Here is a 17,798-nt window from a genome sequence, read left to right as displayed (position 1 = left end):
GAACTCAATGCGTAGTCTTTCCAATGGTTGTTTAACCCAAAATGTAACATTTCTAAGCTAAAATATCATCAATATGTTTCAGATACCTGAAGGACAGAGTGCTTAATATATTCAGAAATGATACAGAAAAATAAAAAGTAGGTTGTTAAAATGCTCAACATCTGCTATTTTTATCCAGTTGTGTTTTCTATTATCTTTTTACAGCGTTATAGATCCATTATAAATGCTTTTTGAAAACTACTTAAAAGATTTATTTGAATTGAAGTGAATTGAACAGAAAAAGACAGTTATCTGTTCATAAAGAGAAGAGTTAATTGCATATTTTGTTTCTCAATATTCACCCCATCAAATGAGACTACAAGCATGAGGAACAATAAAGGAATATTTTTATCGATTTGAGACCAAAATGTCCAGCTTTATTTTTGAGTGAGAATGGAGTTGCTGATGTTCTGGATTCATCTGAGTTCTTTTCCATTCGACAACATGCACACCTGGTAGTTGGATCCCTTTCGAAAGTTTTGACATAAAACCTGAACACTTTTTCCAAAGAAATAATTTAATCCTGCATTACACAATAAATGGTTAAAATGCCACAATGTATCAAAACAGAAATAATGCTTTTAGATACAGTGCACAGACACGTATACGTTCCTGTAACTTATACTCACTTTTGAACTGGAGCATGGTATAAATAGTCTCTGTTGCATTTCAGTTGCATACTCATTGTTATTCACACAATGCAAACAAAACCAGAGGACAAAATCTGTAAAATGTATTTGGCACATTTAGAATGGTCTTCATCCTTAATGTAACACTGCATAATCCTGCAACACTGTAAAAATGCAAAAAGAAAATGTGTATCTCAATAAATTAGAATATATTTGAAAAGTTGATTTATTTCAGTTATTCAAATTAAAAAAGTGAAACTCATACTTTGTATAGATTCATTATACACAGTGATTTATTTCAACATCTCATTTCTGTTTATTCAGATAATTGTGGTTTACAGCTAATGAAAACCTCAAAACTATAACATGAGACCATTAAAAATGTTTTTTAAAACATAAATTTATGTAAAAATCATGTCATTATCTATAGAATCACACATAACTTGACAGATGTCCAGTAGATTTTCATTAATTTCCTCCTAAAGGAGTGTAAGTCACCAAAGGCCAATGCTGTTCACAGTGATGTATCCAAGCATATTGGAAAATTGAGTGGAAGGAAAAGCTGTTCTAGAAAAAGAATGACTGGTGGGAGTCATGGCAACTACTGGTGTTAGTCCACAATGTTTAATGAAGTCCAAAGTCTGCAGTAAATCTGTGTGAGTTTCACTTTTTGAATTGAATCACTGAAATAATTTCACTTTTTGAAGATATTCTGACATTCTTTACTTTTTGATGATAAACTAATCAATAGGGATGCAACCATAACTCAGACTGTAATCTGACATCATGCAGGTTACGAACAGACCAGTGTCCTTCCTGACTATCAGCAGGCTAGCACCTAAGTACCAATTACGCTTTTGCTAAAGTTTTGGATTTACATTCATTTATTTAGTAACCATCCAAAATATTTAGTTTTGTGTTAGGATGTTTCTTTTATGCAGTCAGTTTCTACCTTCAACAGCACTCACTCGGCAGGTTTGGCACACTCTAAGCCAACTCTTCAAGAGTTATTGACTTGCAACTTTTAGATACATACGAGTTCCAGTACAGAGATCCATTACTGGGCCTCTGCAGAACTTGATTTCACACTGCAGAGGTCATTTAAAGGGGACTTATTCTGCTTCCTTTCAAACAAGGTAAGACAGCTCTCTGGGCTACACAAAACATGTTCATTACATATTTTTACATATTGGTGACATTTCACCATCTCATCTCATTTCACTGCAGAACAAGCTGTTTTAAGGCTCTGTCACTTTTATGCAAATTAATTACTGCTGGCCACGCCCCCAATATTTAGACTTGCTCTTTATACAAGTGAAAATGGCAACAAACAAATGTGCAATTTTCAACATTCTTGTCATTTCCAGCAGCCATTGCAGAGAGCATACAGGAGTAAAACCAGCTGACCGAAGGTTTTCACTTTCTAATAATGAAGTGGGTGGAAATCCCCTTGGGTTGCTAAGTAACAGGGAAGTACCCGTCAACTGTGACTGTGACCTTGGAAAACAAGGTTTTTGAAACACCTTGTTTTCCAAATACCAAAAAACTGAGGACTGCCGAAGCAAGAATGCATCTAAAAGTTGAAGCACACCGGATTTCAAAACCTGACCTAAACAGAGGCCCCATCTCTAAATTTTGAAGACAAAACAAAAATCTTTGAAAAAAAAAAAGGCTCAAAATACATAATCAGCATCATGCAGCCGTTATGACATGCATGCTTTATAATCTTTGTAAACGTTTTGAGTCAGTGGCAGTCTTCCCCACATCGTCTCAAGTGAATTCTGTAAACAAACTCTTTCTCAAAACATACAACAAAACGGCTGAACTAATTGTGTGCAACATCATGTCGTACAGAACAACATTTTATCCAGAAGTTACAGGAAGTGATCTGATGCTTTTGGTCCCCACTCCTCTGCTCTAATTCCTGGTGACCTGACCCAATGAAATGCATAACCGGTGCATCCAGTCCTCATCATGAGTCCTTCAGGAGGGAGAGACAAAGGCCTCTGGGCTCAGTCGTCTTCCTCTTCTTCTTCCTCTGGGGCATCTAGAAGGGCGCTGTGTTTCAGGCAGTTTTGGAGGTAGTTCACCACAGTCCGCTGGAAATGTCTGACACTGCGAAGCTCTCTCAGGACGTGGCCCTCGTCCGGGTACAGCTGCAGGGAGTAGTTGGCCTCCACCTTCACCAGGCGGCTTAGTAGCTCAGCACTGTGCTGGAAGTGGACCCTTGCTTCGGTTGGAGACACAGAAAACATGAATCAGATGTGAGATTATTCCAAAAGTCGATCATATAAACTAGTGGAAACTCACCATCTGCAGTTCCATGCACAATGAGGAAGTTCTCCTCTTTTAGTTTGTTGACTTCTTCAAGGACAGATGCAGTCTGGGAAAACACATCATCATTACAGTGAAGTTTTATATAATTTAAAGCTGAAGTACTGTACTTTCAACACTGTAGGGCACACTGTTACTGAATGGTCTACTTTCGATCTCTTTTCATATATAAAGTGCACCGGGATACAAGGCGCATGAAGCGAAACAAAACAGTCAGTCAGTCAGTGAATCAAAGCATATTACTCCGCGACGCTCCTGACTACGGTAGCTGTAATGTAACAAAAACATTTTGACAGAGCGCCGTGAACCACATAAAATCACTGAGGTCAGTAAACACAGCCAGAATTAATCCATATTCATCACTAGAGGGCGCTGTTTTACTCCAGATGCACCAGATTATAAGGCCTTAAACCTTAAGAGCTCCTTATAGTCCAGGAAATACTGTATGCAACTTAAATTTTTTTATTTTATTTTTAATTTTTTTATATATTTGTTGAAACTGTCACTGCTGTGTTGTGAATATATTTTATGAGACAGATAATCTGTGAAAATATTGAGTTCCTCTGCCTGCTTCCAGTGGCAACTAGGAATAACCAATCAGAGCCAAAAGGCAGGTCTTAGTGCTGTCAATCACGCTCTGTGTGGTGTTGCTCATCCCTCTTCCCTCTCCCATTGTCTGCCTTCATTGGTGGCCAGGCACAAATGGTTTTCCTGTTATGTTGAGTTGTTTCTCCACCATCAGCACATTGAGCAGAGAGTGCAATCGGTTGATAGACAGCGCTAAGACCCTCCTCCTGGCTCTGATTGGTTGTTTTTGGTCAGGAGCGGTGCATTTCTTCAGACAACAATAGTGGCTGAGCGAGGACATGGAGAAGATCGATCTTTTCACAGATTATCTGTCTCATAACATACTGTCATGTTTTTAACAAATATGTAAAAAACATGTTTTTTTTATAAAAGATGCACACCAGATTTGTAGATCACTGATTTCAAAAACATTCTTGGTTTACAGCAATCCCAGTCTGACTGATGTGATGGACAGGAACACCTGAGAAATGTCTCTTATGGTGAGATATTATAGGTGCATCTGAACATTGTTGTTGTGTTTGCTGTTTAAACATGTATTGGTGGGCTGGCAGAGTCAACATGACATTCACAAAAAGTCTAAAACCCAATATTTCCTTGAAAAATATTTAATCAAATGCATCTAATAGATGTTTTGCTCCCTTCACATGTGAGTGGTTGTAATATTGCAGCAAAGTCCCGATTTGAGACGTCTACACTGCTTTGTGTGCACTTCTCTAGATGTAGTACGTTCATTCAATCCAATATGTTGTCAGACTGAAAAAAAATACTGCGCACATCTGAGTTTTATAGACTGCAATTCAACTGTTCTGCAAGCCGAGGCCCCAAAGGAAACAGTGGAATCGAATCAACTCCCTAAAACAATCCAACTTTCAGGGAAACAAGATGTATTGCAGGTCGGTTTGTTGTCTTAGATTGTTTTAGGTTTGTTTGGTTAATTTAAAATTGAGTATCTGTCGAATTATTTAATATCCTTTAATTATAAAACTGAGGTGCTTTGCAAGAGTATTTCAGACATCTTGATCTCTCTCATTTTGTCACGATGCGACCACAAACTATGCCGTATTTTATTGGGATTTGATGAGACCAACGAACACAAAGTCACAAATAAGATTCTGGAAAGTGCAGGTAAAACTGTGCAGAACCACCTTTTGTTGCAATCCCAGCTCAAGTCTGCAAATCTACAGACTGAAGCTTTTGGAAATATTTTTGCAAAAATGCATAACGCTTTCAAAGCAAATCAAAGAAGCTGTGCCACAAATTCTCACTTAGATGTAAAGTACAGGAGTTTGATTGCAACATTTTAAGATATTGTCAAGAAAACTGGCATGGACTTGTGAGATCTCTCTAGGTACACGCAGAAAGCAGGGTAAAAGGCCTGGGGAGTGACAGTAATCCTGTATTGATTTAAGAATGATTAAAGAAATGAAATGAAATACATATGTGTGTAATGGTTGGAATCAAATACATAGATAAGTAAATAGTTGAAATGATTTATGTCTTATAATCACAATGTCTGTAATGTATGACTGAAATATATAATCTGTATTCATGATCTGCGGTAACAGTAACAACTTAATTGTTATATATACATTTTCAATGATTTCAGATAATGGTAAAACTGATTATGTTTTGAGTTGATTGTGTTTCATGGTACATTATAAGAAGATTGTAGAGTTAAGCACAGAGAAGCACTGAGCTGGCTGGGCGGGGACCTCAGAACAGATTGCCAAAAAAGGTAATAACTACCAGATGGTCAGCAGGAAAAAAGAGAAGTATTGCAAAGGAGTTGCAGCAGTCGGACGCAAAAGAGGGAGGTTTGTGTATTACCAAATGCAGGGTGGAGCGAGGTTTGGGAAGACGGGTACTTTCCGATGAGATAATCGGGGAGAATGAGTCATAAGATCTCTCCCACACACAACTGTGGACCAGGAGGGTTTAAAAGCCAGCGAGCTGGGGAGGAAACTGTTCTTAGTCCGCGGCGCTGAAGGAGAATCAACAAGAGGACGCAGGCGAAAGATCAGCGGAGGACCACACCCTGGGACCGGGGGGAAAAAGTTTGAGACTTCTCGCCGCAAAGAAGGACAAGATCCGTCAGCCCCAGCCCTGGCCCCTGAATTTGACCGTTTTCCTCTGCCTCCACCCTACGATCCCTATTCAACAGCAGCAGACTTGGGGAAAAGACAAAGGTCACCTAGTGATGAAGATTCTGTACGTCTAAAAGAGGTTGGACAGATTGACTTTGCTGCTTTTCCGGAAAAGGACTTTGCCCGGCTAGGACAGAGACTCTAACCAAGAACGTCTAAAGATTTCGGCTGCCAAGATCGACTAACATCGGGTGTGAGTTGCCCTGCCCCTAAAGCCTCGCTCAGTGAGATTAGTGACATAGGTTAGGGATAGAAATAAGATAGGATATGGTTGATTTGGTTGATATTATAATTTGAAATTAATATTTGTTACAAGTTTACAATTACTTTTATTAAATCTGTTTGTCATTTACCCCTGCTAAAGCTTGCTTAATAAAATATAATAAAAATAAGAATGGAGGTCGCGGATATTGAATTCAATTGAGTCACTGTTTGATGAGGGTTCTTCTGGTATAAGTAAAATCTAAATACATGATTCTAGAAATGGGTGGCTTCGTACTTTCCTTTGGCGAGCTATAAATAATGGCCCTGGGACTTATATCTAAGTCACTAAATCCAATCTAGCCGATAACAAGTGCACGTTATTTTAAGGAGGAAAGCTACCGTTAACAGGAGTGGTTGTTGGAACTACGCGGCAGCTAGAGCTACTCTGTCGACTGTTTCTCAACTGAAAAGGGCCGTAACTTCTGGATCTGAAGGTAGTTAGAGCTAGACGAGTTTTCTCCGCCACCAGTTTAAACAGAAATTCTCTAGTAAACCTATGATAGGGTAAAACCCAGGTTTCAGGGATTTTCCGGACCTGTTAGACAGAGAACTGGTCAATAGTCAGTTAGTGGTGAGGTTAGGGCGTGGCTGGCTATTGCAGAATAACGAACATGGCGTCCCTGGGTGGGCTCCTCCCAAAGGAGTAGGAGGACCCCACTTTAACCAAGTCAGTAAAAACAGAGGCGAGTATCTGAATAGCTCACTTGGAGGCTAGCTCTTAAGGAATAGAGTTAGTGGTGACTGATCCGGCTGTCAGTCACAACCCTCGCAGTAACTGTATGGCATACAGGTGAGGGAGAGCTTCTGCTGAGGATAGGTAGAGTATCCAGATGAGAGGCTAGTAGCCATAGCCTGAACCCATCCCTGCTCGAAGGCTAAAGAGAGGCTTTGGGGGAAAGGCGACTCGAAGACAAAGACAATCATGGATGACGGAAAAGAAGAAGAAGAGAAAGGACCAGAACCCCCGCAAGCCTCAGCGCTAGAGCGGGAGACAAGCGTCACCGGATCAAAGGAGGAATCACAGCTCCTACGCTCCCAGATAGTCTTGCAACAGCTTCCAGTGATGTTGATATTGCTCGGTGATGGAATAGAGACCTGGACCACGACCAGTCGACGAAGCTTCGATCGGGCCCATTATTCGGATGACCCCAAGCTTGGGAGGAGGATGATGGAAGCATTAATAAGGCATCAGAAAGTTTACTACTGCACTCAGCTCCAAGATGGTCACCGCCTAGGGGTCGTCAGATGCCCGGAGAAAGTTGCCAAAAAAACGGAAGTCAAAGAGTGGTTGGAGTGGTTTGCTAACCTACTGGAAGGATGGACAGATGGCAAATTACGAATCATCTACAGTCCTTCTGAAAAATACGACAGTATAGTGAAGACGGCGACACTAGCCGCCGGTATAGACGGGGTCATGGTAAACCCAGAGGTCCGCGGAACGCCCCGTTATGCCGAGTGTACTGAAGCCCTGCAGAGACTCGCAGCTTACAGAATAAATCAAGAGAAAAAACGGGAGCCGGACCTGGAAGAGTCGGACATGTCTGAACCTCCTACCCAGAGGGCCAGCCGTGACCAGTCGCCACTGAGGAGGCCAGCGTCAGAGGACCTAATAGACCTGACAAAAGATGACGATGAGGAAGACCAAGAACAACCAGGCCCCTCAAGGAACCGACAAAGACCCTCCGAGCCGTCGAGACAGGGGGTCGAGGGTAGGACGTCTGCCTTCGACCTTGATGAAAAACAGTGGGCGGAGGCAGCGAAAGACTGGTCTCCGCGACGGGACTGGAGGGGTGAGTTCCAGCCACAAGTATACAGCACTGAGAGGAAACCAGCGGCTCCCCCACGACAGCAGTCTGGAAGCAGCTCGGATGACGAGAGAGGTGATACAGACGAAGAGAGAGGAACAACCGACAGCCCCAGGAAGAAGCTTCAGAAATCAAACGCCCGGAAGATGCCCCGAGAATTGGCCCCATTGCCCAAGGAAATCATCAGCGTCAGGCTGCAGACGGGGCTCCAAGTGCATCGCTACATCGGAGAGCCGTGGGACATCGAGGGTGACGGACTGATCGCGTTCACTAACGAGAAGTACAAAATCCACAACCGACAGTTCAGAGGGGACCTCAAACATCGAGCGGGAGAAGACTACCAACGAGACCAACGCCTTCTGAGAACTACAGGCAGTGCCACCACCAAGGGGGAAATAGTCACGATAAATGGCTACAACCTGACTTACGGTGTGGTGATCTTGGTCCCAATCGATGCTTACAAGAAAAAGGACAACCTCGAGGATTACCGGAAAAAGATTTGGCACGGATTGTACCGAGGGCTCACGGCGGCGAGCAACGAAGGCATGAGAAGAGTAGTGGTGAGTGTGCAAGGACTGAGATCCCCGGATCTGAGAGGGAACACCGCTCAATCGGTCGCAGAAAAAGGGGTGGTGTCGATAGCTAAGACCAACAGTCACCTCCTGGGGCTTAGAGAGGTGGTGCTCGTAGTAGACCCCCGCCTGCATCAACTCCAGACCGAGCAAGGTGTGAGGGCGGCAGCTGAAATAGAGGAACAGTATCACGCCGAACGTTCACCTCCTGAAACCATTAATCACCCCCCGGGGATCCAAGGGAGCGAACCTCCGAACGGCAGTCAAACGGACCGGGCCAAGGTGTTCAAGCCAATAAAAATAAAATTGAAGACGTCATCGATCGAGCCGGAAGGCCAAGCACCAGAGTACGTTAGACGGCTCACTATTGAGTCGGACAACTACGAACAGAGGAAGCGTGATGAGGACCAGCAGAAGAAAGAACCCCAAGTGGAGACAGGGGATGGACCTATGAGGCCAGCCAAGATACAGCCGCTGAATTCCCTCGAGGATGAGCATATACGACAGCCACCATACAGCGACGTCAGCGAATCAGAGGGGGAACAAGAGCAACGGGGGGACGAAGATGGAGAAGAGGAGAGAGAGGAAAGCGATCAAGAGAGCGCCTTCTCCGGCCCAAGGAACCCCCTAGGTAACTACAAGCCCCTTCGCACAGGTCAACATCGAGGGAAGAAGAAGGAAGCAGAGACCTTCGACATCGAAAAGGCCTCCGAAAGAATGGCAAGAGATGTAACCTGGGGTCCAGTACAAGCCAAAGACGGACGGCGTGCATATGTCCCAGAGGCCGGCCAGACCAACTACCAGATACCAGAGGAGTGGGCTGGCCGACTGAATGACCGAGTTACCCTTGGGGTCGAGGCGACCATCGGTGAGTGGGCCAACATCCTGATGACTCCGTCTCGCTCCACACTGGTGGCATACCAGCTCTTGACCTCCAATTTTAGATCTGCATACATTGGAATCATGCACGACGTAATGTTACGACGACTGAAGAAGGCCGCTTTCAGGTACTCCCGAGAAACCCAGCAAAAACTAGATGAAGTGTCAGCTGACGAGGAAGAGCCGCCTCAAATATCATCAAAGGCGGACCAGCGCAGCCCTGTGGCCGCCCAGAGCGGGCCGGCTCCATCAACTGCCCCCAGCGCCGGCCAAGACGCTTACGCCGAACTTAAGAACCTCAGGTTGGTGGTCAGGGGTAAAAACGCGGATGAGAACAATGAGGAGTACCTAAAAGATGTTTGGCCGACAGTACTGTCTACCACAAGCCACGATGGGGCCAAGAAGCTGTGGCTAACAAGTGTGACAGCAGATCCGATGATCGGATCAGAATCAGCACAAGATAACTATGAGAGGCTGGTGTTGGAAGACATGGATGATGAAGACTCCCAAATTAAGAGGGCCAGGGGACGGCTCGACAAGGGAGGTCGGTTGGAACCGCTGTGGCACACCTTGAAGCAGACTATCCCCCCCGCAAGATATGTGAAAGTGCTGCGTGAGGTGACGAGGGGCCGCAGAGGAGAAATGGCCTTTGTGAAAATGCCAGTAAAGGGTACCACCGTCACCCAGATGGACGTGGCTGTGAAAAGTTTCGATCTGGAACAGCAGTACTACGAAGAGAAGCGGAAGAAAGAATCGATCCAGCAAGTAAGACCACCTAACAAGGCCAACGTGAGACCGCCATCCAACCCCCAGAGCAGACCGTCAACCAACTTCCAGAGCCGACCGTCGACTAGTTACCAAAATAGACCGCCACCCAACTTCCAGAACAGGACGTTTCAACCAAGAACACAAGGGCCGCAAGGGAAACAGACTAATCAACCGGCATCATCGAACCAGCCGAGAGGAGGCCCTTATCTGACGGAGGAGGAGTACAGAAAATTGAGCCCGGAACAAAGAACGGCCCTCCATGAGTCCCGTAGAACCGGGGCCGGGGGGCCACCGAAGTAATGGAGTCCAGGTCGCGGGTCATATTGGAAAATGCCTACTGGGAGGGGGACGAGATCTACGCTAAAGTGGAAGGAGTACCCTACCTAGTGGACACGGGAGCAGAGGTGTCGATGACCCGCAAAGACCTAGAAACAGCAGGGCACCTGAAGGTACAATTTGCTAATGGAAAAATAGAGAAGATGCCATATGGGACATGGAAAGGAGTGGTGTGGATCAAAGGACCATACAATCTTCTCACTGTTAAAGACTTAGAAGAGTTAAGTAAGAAGAAGTGCAACTATCGGACCCTCCAAAGACGGTTGATAAACTTAAAAGCGAGGTTGGTAAAAGTTGGTCCGACGCAGACAGGATCAGGCACTCAAGAATGGTACAAACCTGTGGATATACCGGCAGTGACAAAGCAGAAGATCGAAGAGAGTGACTTCTCCACGGCCGGGAAGAAGAAGCTGCGTGAAATCATTGCCTCGGCAAATGTAGCCAGATTCAAGAACGATTGCGGAGATTTGGGCCCAAGGTTCGTGCACCATATTGAAGGTGGAGTGCACCCGCCGGTTCGACAGTACCCGTTAAATCCAGGAGCAGTTGAAGAGATGGACAAGATAGTAAAGGAGCTGGGTTCCCTAGGAATCATCAGAGAGGAGCTCAACCCAATCACGAACAGCCCCATCCAAGCGGTGAAGAAACCCGAATCGGCAGGAGGGGGTTGGAGGCCAGTCATCAACTTCAAGGCCTTGAACCGGAGGACGATAGCGAATCGGGCCAGCCTGATCAATCCCCAAGGCACGTTAAAGACACTGCGCGTCAAGAAATTCAAGTCCTGCATCGATCTGGCTAATGGATTTTTCTCTCTCCGCCTCGCAAGACAATCCCAGGGTAAGACAGCATTTACTCATAAAGGCAAAAGTTATGTTTGGCAAAGGTTGCCCCAAGGATACAAGAACTCACCAAACGTTTTTCAGTCAGCCGTGATGGAAGTATTGGGGGACGTGGGGGCAACCGTGTACATAGACGATGTTTTTATCGCTGATGACACCGAGGAAGAGCATCTAGAAAGGCTGCAGAAAGTGATTGAGAACCTTACAAAAGCGGGCCTGAAACTGAACCTCAAGAAGTGCCAGTTTGGACAGTTCCAGGTGAATTACCTGGGTTTCCAGGTCACGTCAGACTTGGGACTCTCAGATGGGTATAGGGAAAAAATGATGAACATTCAGCCCCCTCAGTCAGAAAATGAACTACAGAAGATATTGGGGTTATGCAACTACGTCAGAGACCACGTACCCAACTATCAGAAGTATGCCAGACCTTTGTATAACTGCCTGAAGAAGAGTGTGGAAAACGAGGGAGGAAAAAGACCCTGGGTTTGGACTGCGGCTAACCAAAGAGACTTGGAGGACCTGAAGAAGGCAATTCAGGCCGCGGTGAGACTGGAACCGAGAAGTTTGTCAGATAGATTGGTGGCAGAAATCAACTGCGAAGAAGACGATGCCATGATTAAAGTGAGTAATGAGAACGGAGGCCTGGTTACACTATGGAGTTATACCCTGACCTCCGTTGAGAAAAAGTACCCACAAGAAGAGAAGGAGCTGGCAGTGCTAGCTCGATACTGGAGCGTGCTGAAAGATCTGGCGCAAGGACAACCGGTTAAAGTCATCACGCAGAGCCAGGTCCACAAGTACCTGAGAAAAGGTACTGTTGAAAGTACTAAAGCAACAAATGCACGGTGGGGGAGATGGGAAGACATCCTGCTAGACCCAGAGCTTGAAATTGGGCCAGCACAACCCACCAACAAGAAACGACAACAAGAAACACCTGAGAAACCAGGACAACCGGAATGGACACTCTACACGGATGGATCAAAGAAAGAGTCCGAACAAGTGGCCTACTGGGGTTTCATCTTGAAACAAGACGGCAAAGAGAGATGTCGACAGAAAGGAAAGGCCCCCGGCAGCGCTCAAGCCGGGGAAGTGACAGCAATACTGGAAGGACTACTGGAGCTAGGGAAAAGGAAGATCAAGAGCGCCAGGTTAGTAACGGACAGTTACTACTGCGCCCAAGCCCTTAAAGAAGACTTAGCCATTTGGGAAGAAAATGGCTTTGAGACAGCTAAAGGTAAACCGGTGTCGCATAGAGATTTATGGAAGAAGATTGCTGAATTGAAAATGCAACTGGAGCTCGAAGTAGAGCACCAACGAGCGCACACGCATGAGGGAGCTCATTGGCGTGGAAATGATGAAGTGGACTGTTATGTCCAACAAAGGAAGATTGTCTTTGCCGGAATCGAGAAATGGGACAACACTCCCAGAGGACGGGAGGTCCCAGAAGAGTACGTGGATGAGGTCGTGCGGAGTGTGCATGAAGCCCTTGGTCATGCAGGCGTACGACCCACCCGTAAGGAACTGGAGGGGCATGAACTTTGGATCCCAGTGAAACAAGTCCAACGCGTGCTGAGGGACTGTGAAGTGTGTGGAAAATACAACGCAGGTCGCCGAGGGCAGCGGTTGGAAGGATTGACCATCAAGAGTCTGATCCCCTGGGGCTCAGTTTGCATGGATGTTGCAGGCCCCATGGGAATAACAGGAAGAAAGGGTGAGAAGTACCTTTTGGTACTAGTGGATTCAATGTCGGGATTTGTGACCGTGAAAGCAGCCAGGAAAGCGAATGGCAGCAGTGTTGTCAGCATGCTGGAACAAGTGTGCAGTGCCCTAGGAATCCCGAAAGAGCTGCGGACGGATAATGGGACACATTTCCGTAATACACAGGTTGACCAATGGTGTCAAAAGTATGGGGTGATGAGGGTGTATTCGCCACCCTATACACCCCAGGCCAATGGAGTAGTGGAACGCACCATTGGGTTAGTAAAGGGCTGGATAGCTAAGAATGCTAACGACAAGAGCTGGAGCACCATGGCGGTCGAAATAGGGCGGGCCCTAAACGACCGAAGCAGAGCAGAAAGACCCGCCCCCTCGATGGAGCTCAACCAACGGCCGTTCACCACGAAGGAAGTGGGGCGGGGCTCCAGCAAAGAAAAGGAGGAACCAACGCCCAAGATGCCATTCAGAGTGGGACAACGAGTGTGGGTCAAAGCAAGAGAGCAACCTGTGAGTGCAGCAGTAAAACCTAAATTTGAGACAAGAGACACTGTTAAGCAGGTACTGGATAGGAACACAGTACTGCTGGAGAAGAAAGGGATCCAAGGAGTTGAACAGCTCAAACCAGTTCCTGACTAAAGAGAAACAGAAGCCGGTGAAATGGCCAGTGAATCATGTTTTGTTCCACCCTATCTCGGACTGGCCACCGTGAAAGGGGTGGTGGTAATCAGGAGAACAACTTCAGGGATTTGGGCAGGACGAGCCCTGAAGAAATTGGATTGGGCCAAAAATGGAGTCCTGTCGGAAGATCCTGAAATGCTGATGTGGAGCAAAGCGAAGAACCGCTGCCCTGTGTGTTTATCAATTAGCCAACTCCCCATCACTTGGGAGGGACCAGGTCGCGACAAGCCTAGGCGACAAGAAGCGATAGCCAGTAGACTGCAACACCTTCCCGTCTCCCCGGTCTCTGTCATGAATGTCCAGATATGTGGAAACTGTCGAATGGGTTACCTGCCTCGGCTGGTATTAGTGAGTCAGTGGGGATGGCGGGAGGAGGAACCAAGAAGGTGTACCTGTCTATGGGACGGAGAAGAATTGAGCAGCTGTTCTATCTGCAATGAGCAGATCCAGGGAGGAGAGGTGACTCTGTCGGGGGAAGCTGACGGCTGGCAAGTGAGGAGGTTTTACAGCTCGCTGCGGTACTTCCAAACATACGGAGGGGTCCAGTGTACTTATGGAAGCCCCATACCATCGGTTCAATGGTTCACAGGACCTTCTGCTCCGCCCAACACCCCAGAGGACTCCTCAGCGAGGGAACAATGGATCTGGCGGAAGGAAGAGGGACCACACGATTACCTGTGGGACTCTGTCCATTCTGCCTGGCCTTAGGATCCCGCACGAACACAGCTGCAGTTCCCACCAGTGAGTACAACGCACTCCCCTGTGGTCTTCCGGGTACATCGGCCTCAAACCAACCGCCCCATGGCTGAGGAGCTGAGCTTACTCCCCGATGAGACAAAAGTACAAGCTGTTAATGGGGGCTGGACGGGCCCCTGGGAGCTGACCACCTGGGCTCACTTAATTCTGGAGGTTATTAATGACTGCACCATCCCAGTGACGGATCTACCAGACGTACCAAGGGAGAGGGGAGTACGCACGTCAGACCTGTATTACTACACCACAGAGATAGATGGGTGGGGCAGCAATGCAGCAAGACCCAAAGAAAAGTCAGCCCTGTACACAGTAACAGCGGAGCTCAATTTCCGCGACGGAATACTCCAAGTCCCAGGAGGCGTGGCCCACAGAGTGAGAACGCCCACTGATCCTAGCACCACCCGTAAAGTTCAACTGTCAGTGCAGATGCTCACCATCCCTTACAAAGGAGTGTACTCAGTAGGAGCAACAGTTAAGGTGGTGCACGAGGAAAAGGTTTACGCCACCGTCGAACTAGAACCTCCCAAGAAGAAGTTTAAGACTAGCGCCTGGCAGTCGCTCACATCAGCATGGAGGAAGAAGAGTCAGAATTAAAGGACACTCTGGAAGAAGGGGACCGAGTTACCAAGTCTAAAAGTCAGAGAAAAGATAAAAAACGAAAGGGGAAGAAATATTTTGTAAGCAAATTATTTAAAGTAGGCCCAGAGGTCTGGTCTGGGTTCTCTAAAAAAGGGCCTTTCTTAAAACTGCCAAATGGTTCCATCCTACTGGACATGCCACGAGAAGATTTCACAGTCTCCTATCCGCTTACAGAAGCTTACTACCTCAAGCACCTCACCTATCTTCGACCCCCCGATCTCCGCGAGGTGAAAGAAGTCCAGGAGAGTGAAGAGGCATCACCACGTCCATGGCAGAAACCATATTACTTTGTCCCCTCGGTAATCCCGATTTGGCAAGGAAAAATGTCACCCGAGGCGACTAGCTATGATGGAATTTCACCGGACTGTTCACATCACCTTCCATGGATTTTCAATACAGTCTATCTGATGATTGAGGGGAAGGAGGTGCGGGTTCGGTGGGGTCCCCATTACTTGGAACCATTGCAAGGACAGTACTGTGAACTCTCGGTAAATGGCATGATCCTCTGGACTACCTCTCCAGGTATGGCGAGGGTCGTCCTGAAAATGGAAACAAACCCAGACTATTATGTCTTTAACAACACCAGGCTCCCACTAAGGTTGGAATTAGACAGGGTTTACCCCAATCCGCCTCATCAGAGGATCTTCACTCCGACGTCTTGGGGGTATCGCACGAGATTGACATTGCATGGGCAATCATTATGTACCTATGTTTCAGTAACAACATCAGTAGGATACAAACACGAGGCCTGGAAAGATGACCAGCTACGGGGTGGCACCGCCCAAGGCCCATTTCCTCAACCTGACTTCTGGAGGGTGTTCCTTTGGAAATGGGTGTGGAGGGGGTTGGAACCTAACCTACCCTACCCTTCTCCTGTGTATAACTCCCTCCTGCAAGGGAGAGCCACCAGACGAGCGGCTACGAGAACCACTGCTCAACATCGCACCAGAGCCTTGAAGAAGATCTGCACAAAGCCCAATAACAAAGACCCCAGAGAGTTGCTAATCCTCTCTTCATGACAAGAAGACCAGGATGGAAGAAACACGTTTAAGACGTATGTATACCAGAACGAATTTGTTAGAAGATGCTCTGGATTCGGAGGATAGCGCTGACTTTGACGACGATGATAACACGGAAACCCCTGACGAAACCCTGCTACGGAAAAAGACCACGAGAACGGAAACCCCACTGTACATAAAAACTTTGCTTACGCTACTCGCCCTACTGTTTGCCGCATCTATCCTTATCGCAATCTTATATTTCGTCGGAGTTGGGCCCTGGCATCTCACGCATTCAAGAGTCACCTATGCTCGTTCCAGATATGCTACCTTCAATTGCTGGAGCACCAGTACCATCTCCATCTTTGTACCATGGGACAATGGGTCATCAATTCAGAACCAGACGAGGAAGTTTGCCAAAGACAATGGGAAAAAATATGTAGAAAGCCGAGCTCATGAATTGAATGATTCCACCATCGATAATCTTCTGAACCGCACCTGGGAAATCTACAACCATGAATTTCTCAGTGATGGGGTAATCTGCTGGATAAGAATTCTGCAACGGAAAGAACGTCGGACCGTCAGGTGCAACTGGATCCATCCGGACCGAGGCATGCCCGAATGGCACTGCAACATGGCCTGTCGACCCCTGCAGTCGTTGCCGCTTCAGGGATACTGGGACAATGAGGTAATTTACTCGGCCCCGCATAGATCCTCGGGCTGCAAAGCTTGGCTTCCAAAAGGAGAGTTCTGGGGAGATTTTCATTTGAATTGTGAAGAGGAGGTAGTGGACACCTCGACCCTGTTCAAGAACAAGAACGCCAGCAGCGTCATTCGAACGCAACCGACAGTGCTGCCTGGGCTGGTCTGGACAAACATTACAGCCTTCTTAATTAGACAAGGACCCAGACGGTTCATGTATCAGCTCGATGAGCTAGAATGTTATAGAACTAAGTTTAATCTGTTGAATCCATGCCTGTGGAACAAATATTACATGTGCAACGGCCAAAATTACATTGCTTTGGCGCTGAGAGAGTATTGGACACTTTCATGGGTTCGTCTGAGTGCAGTGCGCACGGAGATCGAAACTTGGCTGAATGACTCGTTCCCATGGACTTATGTAATCAATAAACAAGTATACTTCAAGGGAGATTTCCCAGAAGGGGCTGTCCGCTCCCCTGCCGGGTTGAAAGGACCACATGTGGCTGACATGCGTGTACAGCTTCTTCCAACTCCAGATGATCTGCTGAATGCTCCAAAAGATCACTTTGCAAAAATTGACAAATGTGTAGCCAAACGAATTTTTGATAGCCTTAACGACACTGATTGGGTGAAGACTTTGTCCTCTCCGCGATGCGACCTTTGGCAAACCAGTAACACCTTTTACTCCACCTGGAAATACCATTGCCCCAATCCTAATACCTTCCCTACAGCCAAGTTGGTTCTCCGAGCTTGGTGGGAGGACTACTATCGTGCGTGGGATTGGGAATGGTGGGGACTCCAAGAAGAAGAACTACAAGCCTGGGTTATACCTTGTCTCACCGAATCCGACAACTATTGGATCAAATACCAGTACATTGCCACAGTCTATTCCAAAGACCGGGTGATTTGGCCGGGGATTTTTTGGAGACCAGACAACTACGTCGTCCCACGGCCTTGGCGCATGACGTGCACACGTAACAACACGGAGTGCATTATTGGGCTAGCCAGGGAATCCTGTCACCAGCTTCGAGGTTGGGGTGATTACTGCAAGGAACACTATGCAGAGGAGTATGCAACCCATGCATCAGAGGTTACGTGGAGGAAAATTCAGGGCA

At 46.7% G+C, this 17,798-nt stretch overlaps 1 protein-coding gene across 1 annotated transcript in view; it reads right to left on the bottom strand.

Annotated features, from left to right (window-relative positions):
- Window positions 1-384: 384 nt before the first annotated feature.
- LOC106917058 (inactive dipeptidyl peptidase 10) overlaps window positions 385-17,798 on the bottom strand; it is a 68,034-nt gene continuing 50,620 nt past the window's right edge. The window contains exons 24-25 of the mRNA XM_014985755.2: window positions 2,979-3,051; window positions 385-2,898 (exon numbers count right to left, since the gene is read on the bottom strand). Of these exons, the coding sequence (XP_014841241.2) occupies window positions 2,681-2,898; window positions 2,979-3,051 (291 nt within the window). The 3' untranslated portion in view covers window positions 385-2,680. The remainder of the gene's footprint in view (window positions 2,899-2,978; window positions 3,052-17,798) is intronic.

Source organism: Poecilia mexicana, unplaced genomic scaffold (assembly GCF_051168715.1).
Source record: "Poecilia mexicana isolate PSO_F unplaced genomic scaffold, ASM5116871v1 scaffold_7, whole genome shotgun sequence".
In the NCBI taxonomy this organism is placed as follows: domain Eukaryota; kingdom Metazoa; phylum Chordata; class Actinopteri; order Cyprinodontiformes; family Poeciliidae; genus Poecilia; species Poecilia mexicana.
Note: the sequence above shows the minus strand (reverse complement) of the source record. Positions and strands in the feature narration are given on the sequence as shown.